This window comes from Crocodylus porosus, unplaced genomic scaffold, assembly GCF_001723895.1.
Source record: "Crocodylus porosus isolate Cpor-Errol unplaced genomic scaffold, CroPor_comp1, whole genome shotgun sequence".
In the NCBI taxonomy this organism is placed as follows: Eukaryota; Metazoa; Chordata; order Crocodylia; family Crocodylidae; genus Crocodylus; species Crocodylus porosus.
In genome coordinates, this window is record NW_017728918.1 from 43,205,473 (window position 1) to 43,223,003 (window position 17,531).

The 17,531-nt window shown below is 38.6% G+C and overlaps 1 protein-coding gene across 1 annotated transcript in view; it reads right to left on the reverse strand.

The window, feature by feature from the left end:
• Positions 1 to 3,119: 3,119 nt before the first annotated feature.
• Positions 3,120 to 17,531, reverse strand: part of ELOVL5 (ELOVL fatty acid elongase 5) — a 22,730-nt gene continuing 8,318 nt past the window's right edge. The window contains exons 3-7 of the mRNA XM_019537531.1: positions 10,913 to 10,990; positions 10,010 to 10,181; positions 8,379 to 8,503; positions 5,963 to 6,097; positions 3,120 to 5,018 (exon numbers count right to left, since the gene is read on the reverse strand). Coding sequence (XP_019393076.1) covers positions 4,887 to 5,018; positions 5,963 to 6,097; positions 8,379 to 8,503; positions 10,010 to 10,181; positions 10,913 to 10,990 — 642 coding nt within the window. The 3' untranslated portion in view covers positions 3,120 to 4,886. The remainder of the gene's footprint in view (positions 5,019 to 5,962; positions 6,098 to 8,378; positions 8,504 to 10,009; positions 10,182 to 10,912; positions 10,991 to 17,531) is intronic.

Here is a 17,531-nt window from a genome sequence, read left to right on the forward strand (position 1 = left end):
GACTTTCATCTTCTCTTTACATTGCTGTTGGATCTACTTGATCTTGCAGTTGGTGGCTAGGTGCTGAGATGTTCCTTCCTGCAACTCAATCCTCCCCTTCAAGGAGTTGAAGTCACATAATTTGGTCACTTTGGGCCAAACTGGCCCAAGATGCTGACACGATCGTCTGACTGGGGACCTTCACAACAATACATGGACTTCTTACTGGTGGTGCTCTCCCCTCCCCTACCTTGGGGGTCTTCAAGAGAAGGTTGGATAGGCACCTGGCTGGGGTCATCTGACCCCAGCACTTTCCTGCCTAGGCAGGGTGTTGGACCTGATGATCTGCTGAGGTCCCTTCCAACCCTAGCATCTATGAAGCTATAATTCTGCTGTAAGAAGCTAGAGAAACTACAAAGTTGAACCAAGAATTCTGAGCAGAAGTACATGCATGCTTGTCGTTCAGACCTCAGACAGAGGGGAAAAAGTGCTCAACATGGGTGCTTAAGAGAGCCCGTGGGAAGAAAAGACTGGAGGAAGTCTGCTGTAATTAGCCCCAACTATACATTTTCACTTTAGTAAAATTAAATTAGCAACATGCAGAATAAGCTAAGAGATTTGCCCCATCTTGGGTCAGGCAGATGTATGCACATAAAGCATAAATGAACATCTAACAAAATTTTCAGATATTGAGTTGGAGACCTCTTACAAACCTGTAGTTAAACCTCACAGAGTCTGCAGTGAAGAAAAGCCATTGAAACAGTCTTTTTATATACACAAACCCCAGCGCACACATGAACTGTAAAATATCCTACAGGCTTCGTGATACCCACACACACAAGCTGCAGTAATTCCTGCAGGACCTCCCCACTATTTTTTGTTTCTTCAATGTCTGGTGATAAAGATAAACATTAAAATAAATATGGATGTATTCAATTTCTCCTTTATTTCACTTTCAGAACTCTTTCCCCTGTTCCAGTTTCTCCCACATGAATTCCTGTTTCTAGCAGAGGTAGAAGAGGGGAGCAGCTGGCTGGCGGTGGCAGCTGTTATTTTTGTTTTGTCCTCTTCCTACTCCTTTCAAGTCAGTACCCAAAGCTGCTGCTGCCCACCTCTTTTAGTTATACTGCTGGGTCCTAGCATAAGTGAACAGCAACATATTCCCCCAGGCTTCAGGCTCACTAATGACTCATGACTTATATATCCACAGTTCCATACTGGGATTACCTAAAGGAAGAGAAGCCAGAGCTGCTCTTGGGCCTACAGTATTTGCAAAAACCATTCCCCCCTGAAATTCTGCAATATCAGAAGTGCAAGGTTCTACATATTTTGGAATGGATGCTTTAGCAGGGGAATGTGAACAGGGTATATCTAGAGTGGTCCATCTCCTGATCATTACTATTTAGGAGATCCCTTAGCTTTCCCTCTCCCACCTCCAAGGGGGAGGGGAGAGCAGCTGGCTGGTTCTGTGATAGCCTGCCTAGCAGGGAGCAGTCATTGAGCCTGCTAGGGACCTGGCTTGCAGCTGCTGCAGAAGCAGTAGGGGCTGATCAGGCAGCTGCAACCCGCTGAAATATCAACAACCATTTAAAGTTCCCTACTTGAAGGCAGTCCCAGACCAGAAACCACCTCATCAGCCCTTGCCCCTGCCAGCAGTTTGATTAGGTATTCTGCTCACTGACAGGCTTCCTAGGGGGCAGGGAGAGCTATGGAACAGCCCCCTACCATCCCATGGCTGGTTAGTATACTTTTATAACAACTTTATGGTGCTCTCAACAGGGAGGCTGTGTGTGTGTTGTAACACTACAAAAATAATGTGTCAGCAGTCTTAGAGTACTTGTCATGTAACCTTTACAAAACAAATAGTATTGTCTTACCCCAGTGAGGAGATGGAGGTGGGCAGATGACATGACTTGTCCAAGATCATATAGCAATTTGGTGGCACACATGGAACATACCCAATTTCCAGACTGTGCCCACAGAATTTCTAGTCTGCACATTGACTAACATGGTACGTTGACATCTGATCCACTCTGTGCATCTCGTCAATCTTTTGTTTGCTGTTGGATCATAGCATAGATACAGGATGTAAAAGCTGAAGACCAACTAAACCACATCTGTCTGTCCCCTGTAGACGTTGTGCTGGTTTTGCTGGTGTAGATCAATGTAAGATACTTGTGGGAATGTTTCACCCAGTCTTCCAGCTACAGCCAGACATAATATCCAAATCTAACAGGAGGGGACAGGGATGAGGCTAGAGAAATCTATGCAGGTTTTCTTGTAGAAAAGAGTTCTACAAGAGCTCTTCCCTTATAGAAAAGAGCTAGAAATACCAGCTTCAGTTTAAGGTTTCAGCTTCTGCCTTGAAAGCTCTCTGTGGAATCGACCTGTTATCTGCAGCACTCTACCACCCCATGTAATTACAAACTTCATAGAACAGCTATACACTCAATGACATTGTCAATCTCAAAGTTCAATTCATGTTGTACAAGAAACCAAGCTATTTTAGCAACTGGCCCATGAATTTGAACTCACTCCCAGAAGAGAACAGAATAATCTTGAACCTCCAGGCCTTCCCTTCAGTGCAAAATTCAGAACCTGCTTCCTTGATTTGGTCTTCTTCTGATAACAGCCTGCAGACTAGAAGGAAAAGAGCAAGGTAAATAGTTGTACTACTTCTTGGCCTATCACCATGGTATCTTAGCACCTGTTAAAATCAGAGTGCCCATATTGGTTAAATGTTTTTGAAACAGGTAGGGCACTGAGATGAACATAAAAGCAGGAACTCAGTGGTTTTGAAACTTGATTATTCCCATTTTATAGACAATATGCCTAAGTGCTATGCTGTTCTTGCCTCTTAATCTTGTACCTGTACTATAAAGAAGTCAGTAATTCCACTGAGAGAATTATCCCCTTGATAGATTAAACATTTTTAAATGTGAAGCCAAGAACTTCTAAAGCATTTGGCACTTGCTGATGCTTTATGTCTGGACTTTGGCAAATGTACTACATTTCAAATTTATGCAAATGTTAGCAGTTGTGCTTTAAAATTCCGCCCTCCACCACCTCCAATTTGGCTTTATATAAAATAGGGTATTGTATCAAATCCATAAAAATGCACTATGGAATTCAGGCATAGATAAATCAAAAGTGTTTTAATGATTAAACAAATGTCAAACATTAACAATGTAGGTATATTCAGATGAGCCAAGGGTTTATTTATAGCACATTTAGACAGCATATTTTGAATGTTACAGCTGCTGTACTGAAATATGTAAAGACTTTGCAAACCAGTACCTAGAAATGAAGACACACATACACAAGCTTTGATAATGTAAATGTAAACAGACACTGTGTCTCCCTCAAAACAAATAAAGAAAAGCCACAAGGCTGAAGAGAAGAACTCATTATTCCCTAATGGATGTGCAAATGTATTTAAAAAATTAAACATGGTAAACTGATATTTATATAAATATCAAAGCAAAACCATTATACTTTAGCAAATGGTCAATAAGATCCCTCGCACATTTAACTAAATGTTCTTAGAGTAAAATCAATAAAGTCTTCATAAGCTAAACCCCACCAGAGCAATGACATTCCAGCTAGAGATGTCTGCTTTGACTCCTCATGTGTGCAAGGCAAGATTTTACAGTGAATAGTAATTTTAACAAGTATTTCAAAACAAATCTGTAGACAACAAGCCAAAAAGTTACAGGTGATACACACAACTTACATTAACAAAACAAACACTCATCTCCAGCTCATTTCAAGGGTTTTGTTTTAAATATTATGTATGATTTAGTCTCTTCTGATTTTGCTTTTTTTAAAAGCAAACAAACAAACCTGTTTTCACGAGCGAGGCACATTAACAGCTCAATGTATTCTACACACATAGCAATATAAATGCCAACTTAAATTATGAACAAGTATATCTGAAAAGCATCTTTTGTCTTCATTTTTAAATGAACTTTCAAAAGGTAGGTCACAGACTATCCAGTCACTTTTAAAACACAGATATGGCTATGGTAACACAATATTTGAAACTGGCACAGCTTCTAGTATTAAAAACTGCTACACAATTTAGAAATACACAGAAATAGAAAACAAGATGCGTCTACCCTGTATATTTTTAGCCATTAGAGACAATTAATATCTAAGTCTTACTGGACCAGGAAAGTGCCAATTAAATTTTACATTAGTGACATGTAAAATAAAAAAATAAGATCTATTAAAAAGGTAAAATAACTGGTCCATCTGGATTGTGACTGTTTAGTCAGTTAAAGCCAAATATACAAAACTAGATGTGCCATTTCTAATTTCACTGTATCATGCGGAGATACATAATGTTAAGTACCACACACAGGACAGTAAAACAATCAATGGATTTCTCTAACTGACTTTTATTTAAAAGTCAATCAACTCAGAATTTGAAGCACAGCCTAATTTTCAAACCAGTAATATGCTTTGGGCCCTGCTTTTTAATTTTTTAAGGCATGTGTGTTTATCTACTGAAAACAACATCATACAAATTACTTTTGCAATCACATGCATAATCTACAGTAAAAAATGAGTTTGGATTACAGTGTTTTGAAATTGTGAATCAATAATTCAGCACCTATCTTATTGACTAGTAAGGCAACAGCAGTGTCATATACTACAATAATACTCTCTTCCACAGTCTATAGCGGGGTCAGTGACAGCCCAGAATTATTGTTAACTTTAACCTACTTTTATATTCTGTATACAGTTTCTAGGGTGTTTGCACTGGTTAAGTCCTACATAAATCACACTATTCTAGGCAGGAATAGTTACAGTAGCTGTTAGAGTATCAGTGCACAACTCTTATTGTGCTTACAATCAGATGATTTTGTTGTCGGGCATATCAAAATGGTTTCTCAGTTTGGTCTTCAATCCTTCCTTTGTTTTCTTTGTTTCACATTGTTCTCGAGGGAAGAAAAGCTGTTTGTATACCCGTTCACCGTGGCTGTAGAGCCATTCTGATACTCTTTCCTCCTAGAGGATGCTTTCTTGTTGTATGTCTAAAACACACAGAAGTACAAAGATATAAAATGACATGTTTCCTTAAAGAAGTTAAATAAACGTTAAAATTAACTTACATTCACTTGGAATACACAATTTTAAAAGTGAAATATTTTTTCCATGTGTGGAGGGATTATATCCTGCTAAAGAAGAAAGGGCAAGAAAACAAACAGTACAAAGATGTTGTTAGGAAGAGTTAAGAAATTTTGTAAACACATGGCAAGGCTAAATTATGCTAAAGGAAACCATCAAAACTAATTGGTTTGGATGGCAATTGAAAAAAAAAAAATGCAATGCCTTGTACATCCTAGCACAAAAGCCTGATTCCTGCCTTTTTCAATGAAATATACGTTAAGTTCTGGACATATTCAGAGATCATATACAATTTTCATGAGTTGTTATGTATACGTTTTAGAGCCAGAGGAGTGAACGCTAATCCACTAGTTTTGCTGTACTGGATATACAGCAAATCTCAATGCAAGTGGATCAAAAAAAAAAAAAAGATTTTTGGCAATGGTTTAGATGTAAGATATTGAGAAAATGTTTGAAAGATGCTATCATTTCTGACAGTTAGGCTCTATTTTTGCCGCAATGATAATGTTATGTGAATAAAACGTGTATCAGCTTCATAGGTCACTGCTTCTCTCTTGCACACTCTTTTATTTACCAAATGCTAAAAGCATTTGGTAACATTCAGCTTCTGCTTGTTATTCAATTTCCTAATCTTCCTTGATTGCATATACAGTGCACTAAAAGCATTTGATGAAGACGGGTTGAAGGGAGGTGGGAGTTAAGCAATAAAACAAAAAAAAAAGTTCACGTAAGAGGGGGAAAAAGCACCTAAATACAATTCAAGGCTCAAAGAAATATGTTACTGCACAACACTTTTAAAACATAGATAATTACCAGAAGGGTACAAAGAATGAATGGATATTACTTTTACCTGAATGTAGAAATTTGTGAAGAGGATAATCAAAGAAATCATATAGGAAATTTGGAAATACAGCCACCCCAGAGGGAATGGACATGGCCAAACAACACCACAGCTGGTCTGGAAGATTGTCAGGACAAACTGAGTCTGAAAGAGAAAAAGAGAGAGAAAAAAGAGTGTGATGCAACAAGGAGGAAAACAAATACCAGTGAAATACATTTTCAAGCAAGTTAAAATAATCACTAAAATATGCTGAAAATAGTTTGCCTTCCTGGTATGAATCAGATTTTTTTTAAACAAACACTACTTGACAGACCATTTCTTTAAATGAGTTTTATTTAATAAAAACTGTTAAAATGCACTGAGGTATAAAATCCACTTTCAGCCTTTACAAAAAATAAGTATTTCATTATGATGCAAAACCATTACGAAGTTAAAATCTATTGCCACTTTACCTGGGACCAAAGTACAATGTAACTGTGCAGCTCTGGATTCCTTCACCATACCAGCCTAAAAGCTAATCATGTACTTCCTGCCCTTTGCACAGGTAGACCTCACTGGATCTATAGAAATCATGCGATCTATTTAAGTGTAATCCTGTGGTTGGGGAAAGAAAGGATTGAGGGTGCTGGTCTAAAGGGGTGAGGAAACCAAATGACTAGGAATTTTGTTCTGTGATTAAACTGGCCAATATTTGCATGGGTGAGTTTGGTTACATAAACTTGTTATATAAAAACTATCATAGGGATGTTTTTCCTATTTCTTAAAATACAGAAACATAATTAAATGACCCCTGATCCTAATGTCAAGACATGTGTGTCAGGTGAGGAAGAGGAGGGACTGCTTTAGAACTTCTTGGGCTGAAAAATTTCTGTGGGCAACACACTGCTCTAAGTCCTTCCCCATGAGTGACCAGCTGAACTACATGAGGTCACCCTGGAAACCTTTCTGCAGCATGTGGTGTGGTGTGGTGTGGTGTACTCAGGGACCTCTGGCTGTTGTGTCAGTAGTCCCCATCCAGCACTGTCACTATTCACAACCTAAGTGTTGCAAAGGACCTTGGTCAAATTTCATTCTTATATGGTGACTGATGAATTAAGGAAAATTATTGAGAACCAGAAAAAACAGTTTAATCCATCTTGTAGGGAAACAAACACTGCATCCTGTAACCTGGGTTGGGGAGGTGGGACAATCTTCATAGATACCATTAGGTGGTATGATCTGGTTGACAGGGAATTGTTTTAGGTATCTGGAAGTTTTACAATGGAACCAATCAACTAGAAAGAAAGAAAGTAGTGTCTAACGCTGGGACAAAAGAGATGGAACAGACGAAGTTGCACTGTATTGGGAGGAAAGATGCTCACAGATACAAAGAATCAAATCTCCCAGTGTTCTCACCACTCTTTAGCTTGGTCTTGAACTTTTTATACCCACCTACAACATTTGTTCAGTGCTCATATAATTAGCATCTCATTAAATTGAATCTACTCACTGCTGTCACTGACCTGCTTGGGCAGATTACTTGTCTATGCCTAAATTCCCTGATCTGTCAAGGTGACAATACAATATGTTCTCTCCTTCAGGCACAGTTTTGAAATCTATGAATTAGAGGTAGCAGCAAAACAAACAACCCTTGTATTCCCCAAACACACACATATTGGTCTTTATACATATTCCCCAATACATTCATTTTTATTGCCTGCTCAACACAGCTTATTTAGGACCCATGGCTGAGTAAAAAAAGTAATATGAATAGATATAAGGAGTCCATGTCAAATGTAAGTGAAAAAATCCACCTATTTAATGTACAGATGGAGAAAAGAAATACTGAACAGTTTTTAAAGAGCCATTTATAACCAACTACACAAGAAACTAGACAGAAAGACAATTGTTTTGCAGTCCTAGAAGAAAAGGGCCTTGTTAGCTGTGGACTTTAAGTCATATTCAGCTTCTGCTCTGTTATCACAGCATCAGCCTATGACTGAAAAAAATGCTTAAAAAGAATGCACTGGTTACAAATGGCTGGGAGGGAACTTGCTTTTCTATAGCCAGAATACAGGGAATCCCTGAACATCCACTGCTAGGTCACAGGAATAAATTAAGCTTCAAATCACAAAAGATTAAGAAAGAAACATCACAATTCCTTTGTGTTAACTAATATTATATGATTTGTATTCAGAAGCCCTTACTGTAATTAGTAGGGTACATAAGACACCATTTTGCTAGGCACCCAAGAGAAAAATAGATGTATAAGCCCCAACTGCCTCCTTTGGTACCCAAACACCTCCAGGAGACTAGCCCACTGTCCCTCCCCTGAAAAGTTTACAAGTTTCAGTCAAAAAGTTAAAGTCCCATCCTCCTATTATAGCTTATGCAAGGGACTGAAGAATAATAGCTTATTCAAGGGACTGAAGAATAAGTAACTCACCAGCTGCCCCTGAGTGATGTATTTCTTCCACCACAGATATGGACGCATAGCTGGAATAGTAGACAGTCCATAGTAGGAGTACATGAGAACATGAATAAAGCTGTTTAGAGTGGCACCAAAGTATGCTAAAATGCAGTGGGGAAAAAGAAAGAGCATTTTATTATATCACATGTTGCTGTATGGAATGCAAGCTGAAGTGATGGCCTCAAAAGGTGACTACTTAAAATGCTTTGATGACCATTTTTCCTGAAACAAAGGCTGAGGTGAGCAAAAGGCCAACAAGCAAAGGAGGCTGAGGCACATATGATCAGTACATTTTGTGTCATCCTTCTGCTTCTGCACTGTTTATCTTTACAAGACGCTCTGCTCAGAAGAACTGAGTAAACAGGTAGAATAGAGGTACAAGAACACGTCCATAAATCAAAAACTTCATAGGTCTAATTTTAGGCCTGTCCCCTGTTACAAGACACACAGGGATAGGGATTTTTGGATGCTCAGTTTATCAGTTTTATTGCCTTTGTTTACAGCAGTTACTTACTTTCTCTGCTATTAAAGATACATTTACTTGCCCATCACAAAATTGCATAGTGTTATTAAAGTCCAAACAGAACAGCTAGATTGGGAAAAAAAAGAAAAGAAAAAAAGAACATGGAATAAGTGTGTTTGTACACTAAAGCCTGTACAAACAGGTAGTTGACTTTTCCACAAAATAATGTTGTTACAGATGCACTTTTTTCAAAGTTAAAAAGTATGGTTTTATAGTAACAAAAAATTGTACACAGTTTTTATACTGTTCTGCTTAGTAATAAGGAGGGTTTAGGAATCCACATCACTTATTTCCTATGCTTACAACATCAGATAGAAGCTCTTCCTAAACAAGTTTTTCCTAAGAAGCAAAAGCCAATATCTTTTTAGTGCAGCTGACTCACAAGTAGCCTATGCTAATGCATTTGGGAAACTAAGCGTCAACTATCAGCAACTGAGATTAAAGAATTAAAGAACAGTTAGGCTGCCAGCAGACAGTGGTATTTAGCAAGGTTTAAACAAGGGGACAGGAACAGATAAAGAGGCATTTAGTCAAATTCATTAGTTCTCAGGGGACAAAGACTAACTGAAATAATTTGTTACAGACATCTGTGTAAGAAAATACATTAAAGGAAAGGACATCTTGGAGTGGCAAAGCTTGATAGAAATCAAATCACTGTTCTTGAGTCTAATTGTTTAGTCACCTTCATACATGGCTTTTGAGCCTATTTTAAATGATGGATGCTGCTTTATTTGAGGGTTTGCATGGCACATCAAACAAAGTGGGCAAAAAATGACAGGTATAAGAGTCAATATATAGCATATGGTAAACATCATATTGCAACTCAGAAAAACTACTCTCTCTTCACTTTCATGTCACCCCTGTCCAATAAATCTCTACTGTTAAGGTCTGCAGACAGCTTAATGCCTACGAGCAGCACCAGCCACTGCAATTTCACACAACATCTTAACATTTCACCCACCTCTAAAAAGGACAGGCCAAAGACTGAAGTCAATGAGTGTTGCTTGGGAGCAATTTGTAACAGTCTTGGGACATAAAAGTGTAATGGAAGCCTACGAGGTTTTTCTCCTCACAAAGTACTTACAGTGACCACAAGGCACCCAGTTCATAACAAACCACCAAATGTTCAGCATTGTTGCATGGTGATAGACATGAAGAAAAGTGATCTGATGATTATTTTTTCGCAAAATGAAAAAGAAGGTATCCATGAATTCGATGAGTTTGGAGAAATAGTACCACCAGAGGACACGTATGATCTAAAAGGGAGAGGAGGAGGAAAAACACCCTTTAGCAATATTATTCTCCAGAGTTTGGGTTTGTTTTACTTTCTCACTCTGCAAGGGATTAAACTCAACAAAACATCTCAAACCACAGCCTTTTATTGTGATGTCTGTAAAGCTTCAGCCCATTCCTTGACTTAGTCTTTCTAAATCAAATATGAAGTTGTAACTATGAATACAACAGAAGGATGACAGAGAATGTCTTATGAAGCTATAGCAATGCACCTAGGGAGCACAGTAAGACAAAACAGGCAACATGTTACTGCTGTGCTCTCAGTAAAAAGCAGGTCTGAATGGTATTCAGAAGTGAGACTCCTCAACAGAGAATCATAACATAAGACTTTTTCTGAAGGTAGGGAAAAGCAGTTTGATAGACAGCATTCATGTTGGAAAGTGGGAAGAAAGGGAGCTATGGCTAAATATGGACAGTTACAAACCGATATTCTAAATATATGCCCAGATGCCATGTGCATTAAGTATCGATTAAACACATGCCCAGGTTCAAAGTGTTTTATTCCAAATACCAAACATGCTTAGATCATATTATGGACTTACCTTTATACTGGATTTCCTTTACACTGAGAAAGGAAGGGGGAGGGGGAAGGCTTGTTTAATCGGAACATGAACAACGATCAATACTGCTCTGCTCCTCACTCATCAACAGCAATCAATTTTTAAAAAAAATTGAGGGTCTGAAGTGAATGTACCTTCATGTCAGCTTCACCTCCGCTGTGTGTATCCTGACAGAAGAAATTGTATCCTCCTTCCCATACTCCAGTCACCAGCTGATAAGATGAAAAAATAAGGTATCACTTGATGAACGTGTTGCCCTTCGCAGTACATGTAAAGTATGGCTGGAAACTTTTGGTAATGACTTATTTAGGAACTTCTGAATGAGACAGAGTGCATCTACATATGCAATTAGGATGAAGAAATAAACTCTGGCATAATATGAGTGCCAGAGTTTATTTCTCCCAGGTGCAGCATTTACATGTGCTTGGGACTGCAGCACATTGAGCCACAGCAGAGTATCCCTGGTCTGGCAGGGGATCAGCCCTGGGCTCCAGGTGGTGACAGTGGGTGGAGGAGGGGGTGGCTGGGACACAAGGACACTACAATGTGAGGCTAGCTGGCAGGCAGCCCCCTCGCTGTAGTACCCTCCCTGCCCCAGCTAGCCCTGGTCACCATCTACATAGTGTTACAGCACCATAAATCACTCTACTGTAAGACAGTACTTGTCCTGGACAGTACTATCCTACAGAGGAGTTAATTAATTTACTGTGCCCTGATACGGATGCATGTGTAGATGGTAACACTTCACTGTGGGGCTAATTAGTCAACTCAGCAGTAAAGCGTACCACTAGATACGCCCTCTACGCCTAAATTTAAGCGCCAAGTTGCAACTCAATCATGGTAGTGACTGAAGTCCAAGTTAACACTACCCCACACCTTTCCCCCAATAATTAGGTGCTTAAATAAACACAACAAAGACAGGTCTTCCCTGCATCAAGTTTTAAGATTTCAAGTTTATATATGGACCTATAGTAGAAAGATAACAAAAACGAAAACCCTACGTTTTGTAAATAATGAATTGCCTTGCTTCTAGAGGCTTGAATTCCTCCCATTTGAAGCAGAAAAGTTGTTTAGTTAAAGGGAAGTTTGTAGGTCTGAGTGTGACTTGGAAAGGAACCTTGCTTAGCATACTATAGCTCTTACACTACATTCTTGTAATGTTATAGATTGCTTAAACTGGCAAAAATATATCTGGAATTTTTCAGGGTACTAACCAAAAACTGGCCAGAGCCTTACATTTCTAAGCACTGCATTCAAATCAAGTTGGAGATGACTGTTTAAGTTACATTATTTCTTTAGAAATAGTTCAGTTTTTCTCTTATCCATGTTGAAAATTTGAGCAACTTGACATGAATTATTACATTTTGATTCTTCAGTATTACTTTAGGTATTAAATCTTAAAATTGATGGCATTTTTAAATTGGCCAAATGAAAAGTTTAAATTAACACAGTAAAGATTTTTTTCTTCATCAAGTTTTGAAGATTTCAAGTTTATCTATGGACTACATAGGCAAACAGCATTCTGTGCCAGAGTAATTTGTGCCTAACAGTTTAGTCACAGGGGGATCTGGAACCACTACAACCCAATTTATTAACAGGTTCTTTGGACCAGGTTTTCACTTCTGCTTTTCTTCTCTTTTTGCATGTGTACACTATTGGCCTTTAAGTTGCACTCAACCAAGCCAAACTATGAGCCACCCTTCCCCACTACTGTTTTAACTTGCATAATCTGCCAAAGCTGTGTTCATGGCTCTAGCTGGTAGAGTAATACTATCCTACATAAATCAGTCTGTGAACTGTGTTTATACATGCTAGAGAGAGAGGAGGCAGAGTGCAGAAGAACCAGAACTTTGGGAAAGGAATTCAAGGGGGTGCTCAATGCCTGCAGTGCATGGGAAAGTGGCCAAATCCAATGCAGACCAAAGCTGACCAAGAAACAAGGGAGATTGGGGTCATCTTCATACAGAGGTTCAGAAGAGCTTCCACAATTGGACTGTGCTGCTGCTGGGGCCCAGTTATAAGGGTTCGCATTCTAGATCCTTTGCTAAATACACCCTTTAGGCTGACAGGAAAGGCTACCCTTAACTATCAGTTTAGGCAGAGTTTCTGATATATTTATCAAATCAAATGAGACACTATTTGGCTGCTTTTAGCTTTCCAAGTTCCTAAGCAGTCCCCCATTTGTGTTACTGATAAGTTAATGTCATTAGAAATTGGGGGGAAGGTTCTTTTTGGCATGTCTTTAGATTATTTCTTAGTGTGGAAAGTAGTTCTGACCTATTCAGGATAAAGCAGTTTAAAAACTGAATATCCAGCACAACAGACCTGCTCACTTTTCATGTCCAAATTCAAACTGAGTCAGCAAAAGCTTTTAATCGAAGAACATGCCAGCAGTGTTAGTATGATTAAGTAAAAGCTCTGTTTTTTTTCCTGGCCAATGTAAATACAGCTGATTGTTACAGAATTTTATGTAGCTGTTTAAAACAATCTAGTTAAAGACTGGGATAACTGGTGTTATTTTACTCAGATTTACTGCAGAATTAGGAAAGCAGCAGTAAATTATTTCTTAATATAATTTTAAAATTATTGCACCCTTTCTAACATAATTTCTTCCACAGCTTAGATAGTTTGGCTTAAATTGGTTCTTCTTAAAAAAAAATCCAAATATCAGTTTGAATCACCATTTTTGACCTTTTGAGACTGAAACACCACCGCCACTTAAAGCAAACATTTAAAAGTAAGTACACAGACTGGGAATTCCCTATAATGTGGAATATTGATGGAAAACACTCAATATTGCCATAACACAAAGGAGAAACATATCACAAGAGGACGCTTCAGCCTTGCATCTAAACGTAAATTAAAATAACATTTAAAAAAAAATTACAGTAATCAACTAGACGCACCCTTAATGAAATTCCATAAACCTCTGTCTTCATGCTGCCCACTGAAGAGGGCTGTGCAACTCCCAACACCATAACATGCTGAAATACCAACTATATTTCTCAACAGCAACTCTGCATTAGACTATAATATCATTAGAACTCTGTGAAAGTAGCCTCCAGAAAATGAAAAGTTCAACAGGTTGCACATCTTCAGTGCCCTCATATTAATCATAGAAAACTACCTTGCTTCAGCATATTTGGAAAAAGCTTCCAAGAATTTTTACACAATGTTCATAGTTCAAGTAAAGATGTAAAAATTAGAAAATAACTACTTTGTTTACACTGCTTATTCAAAGAAGTGAACAGTGCTTCCTACCCTTCTTTGTATGTCATGTTTTCTGGACCTCTGATCATTCTTACTGCTGTCCTTTGAACACTCTTCAAGTTGTCCACATCTTTCTTGATCTGTAGTGCCCAAAACTGGACATGGTAGTCCAGGTGATATCCCACCAGTGCTAACCATAAGGCAAGAATTATGGATCTATGTACTCCACTGTAGTTAATACATCCCAGTATGTGACCATCTTAATTTCCTACTATTATATCGCTGACTCATTTAGCCTTGTGGTCTACTAAAACTTCTGGGTACACCTAATAAAGTCAGAGATGACACCAACATAGGGGTGGCGTAGTAGATACTCCACAAGATAGCATTAGGGTGAAACATGGTTTTGACAAAGTGGAGAAAAGGTCTGAAATGCATTAGGGACACTACAGAGTGCTGTATTTAGGAATAAAACAACTGAATGCCCACAAGCAATATAGGAAATGACTGGCTGTGTTGCAGTGCTGCAAAATTTCATCATTTAAGAAGATATGGAACAATACCCTTGGGGACAGACTCTTGCAAGCTTCATGTAATGCCTCCTTCCCATTTAACATTGAAATGTTGAAGGCTATTCTTTAAACATGATTATCCAATGAATTATACACCCACCTTAATAATCCTAAATTTTGCACCCACCTTAGTAAGATTAAACTAGATCATATTTCCTGAGATTATTTATGAGACTGTGTAAAAGCATCAAAGCCCTACTACAGTTGAGGTATATCAAAGGTCTGTAAATCTGGTGGTAAGACAATAGGCAGAACCTTTAATTGTCACAGCTCCAGTCTTCTGTCTTGTCACCGCTAGCCATGCTGCCAAATTTCTAGATCTATAGGGTTCCCCACATTCCAGGTGACTCTGTTCCATGGGATCTTGATTTAGAGTAGGGACAATTCTTACATGCAGACTGTTCAGTGATATGGTTATCAAAGTTAAACTGACTAGTCTACAATTCCCTGGGTTCTCCTTGTGCCCCTTTTAAAGACAGGTCCTATAATTGCCCTTTTCTAGTCTTTTGGGGCCACACCTAACTTTCATGAGTTCTTAAATGACTACAGTTAATGGCTCTGTAATTATTACATTCAGTTCCTTAAGAACTTGAGGATGAATCTCATCAGTCTCTGGTGATCTGAAGGCAACAAAGTAATCTGTAACTTGTTTTTTCCCCAGCTCTTTTCTTGATAACTGATACTAACTGTGCTAGTCATCTGACAGGATTTTTTTTCTGAAAACTGACGTAAAACAAGTCTTAGCCTTCTCTGGATTATCCATTAACTTTCCCTCCCCATTCAGCAAAAGATATACACTTTCTTTGAGCCTCCTCTTATTTGAATGTATTTATAGATTTTTTGCTACCTCTTACCTTACCATCTGGATCTCAAAATGCCTTTCTACTTTTGTCCATCCTTGTTCTTACTATTCTTTTATACTCAATAGTAGAAGTTTCCTCTGTAAGATTAATTTTAAAGTTTCAGCTAATTTAAGAGCTCACAGTTTAACTAATCAGATTCTTTCCTCGCCTTACGTCATACTGAAATAGCCTCTTCTTGTCCTCAATATAGTCTCTTTAAGAACAACTGACTCTCCTGGACTGTTATTTTTCCTTAAACTTGCGTCCAGTGGGATTCTGCCTGCTAGATCTTGGAGTCTGTCAAAGTCCACTTTTCTGAAGTCCATTGATGTATTAGAGACAAACAGATGTTCACTTGTAATTAGACCTGGTAAGAAACAATCTGTAGTTAACAAATTAAGCAAGCAAAATGTGTTCTGATGCATGTCCTTCCTTTTAAAAGGAAAGACATCAGTAAGTCTAATAATTTGAGACCCTGTCAATTAAACTAACAAGTAAGTTGCTTCTAGGACTCTTCACAATATGCTAAACATTTTCTAATGAAAAACTATTCTATGTTACTTACTTTTCTAAATTACTTTGTTCTCTTTCTGATACATGCCATCCTGAAATTAGGTCAACATGACTCAGCACATACCAAAATGCTAAACGTTTTTTAAAAAAAGACCACAGAAAATCAAATTCCTTAGAGCAGGGGTCTGCATCTTATGATCCATGGATCATATCTGGTTTGCAATGTAGGCTATGAGTGGAAATTCAGCATCATAGGAAAACAGGGAATTCAGCAGTAGGAAACCAGTGAACATGTTGCAAGCAGCAGCCTGCCTTTGCATCAAGTTGTGCTACTTTGGTCCACTGCTCCAAAAAGCTTGCTGACCTCTGCTTTATAGTAATGGGTATTGGACCAGAAATTGTTCTCAAATTGATTATTTAGAACTATTTGTACAGCAGCACATAGCTATTTATAGTTATGTTACCTTCTACACAGGATGTGTATTTCTGAGTTCAGTGCAGTGGACAACGGCTTTTAATCTCAGTCTGTTTTTAGGAGGCCAGGTTTTCCAATAGCTGTTATTAACTTGCTCTGCAGCAAAAAACACTTATTTTAACATCTAGAGTCATGGTGGTCCTCCCTGACATTTAAAAATGAATGTCCTGTCCTTTTTTTGGCTGTAACTAAAAAAGACCTTCAAGGCCAGGTTATCATGGCAGGAAACCAGGTTGAGTTTAGCTATGCTGCCTAATAACACTGACAATGCACAATCATAAGCATGTCCTTTCTTCTGAGATTCAGCTGTCTAGAAATGCTGAGTGTTGTAGAAGTAAGCATTTTCTACAGCGCATGTGATTTTTAAATGACAGAAAGATTGTTTATAATGGAACTCAAAAGTGTTACTCAGTAATAAGGTCACTTGGTTTTGAGAAGCTAGAGCAGGTTTCTTATTAAGATCTTTGTAGCTATAAAGTTATTCATGTTCCCTGAAAATGATCTCTTACCTTCTTCCCTAGCGGCTTTCATTTTACATTTTGTAACTTTTACTGATCTTTTAAAAAGTGCTGTGGGAAAGGAATGTTATTCCCTCTGAGTCCAATTCAAGTCTTGCTTTCAGGCATCATTTACTGGTACATGTGCTACCATCAGCAGGTTGCTCAGGAAAGCCATTCAAGCACACTCATAGTATGAGGTAAGAAGGCAGGCCATTTCTCTAGGTTTGATGCCCTCCCTACCCTCCAGGTCATTCACCTGAGAGTTAATCTCCTTTCTATTCCTGTGCCCACACTATTGAGCGTCCTGCCCTAAATCAATGCACAAGCTTAATCTATTCCAACACGGAGGAAAGGCAGCAAGACGGCACAGCAAGCCCTCCTGGCTCTCCAGGGACCAAGCGGACCTCCTACGGCTAAAAAGGAAAGCCTAAAAGGATGGAGAACGGGATTCACCTCCAAGGAGGATTATTCCGCACTGGTCTGGTTCTGCAGGGAAGCAAACCAGGAAAGCCAAGGCTGCAACTGAACTCCAACAAGCTTCAAGCATCAAGGACAACAAAAAGTCCTTTTTCAGATACGTGGGGAGCTGGAGGAAAAGCAAGGACAACGTTGGACCCCTGCTAAACCAGATGGGGCAACTG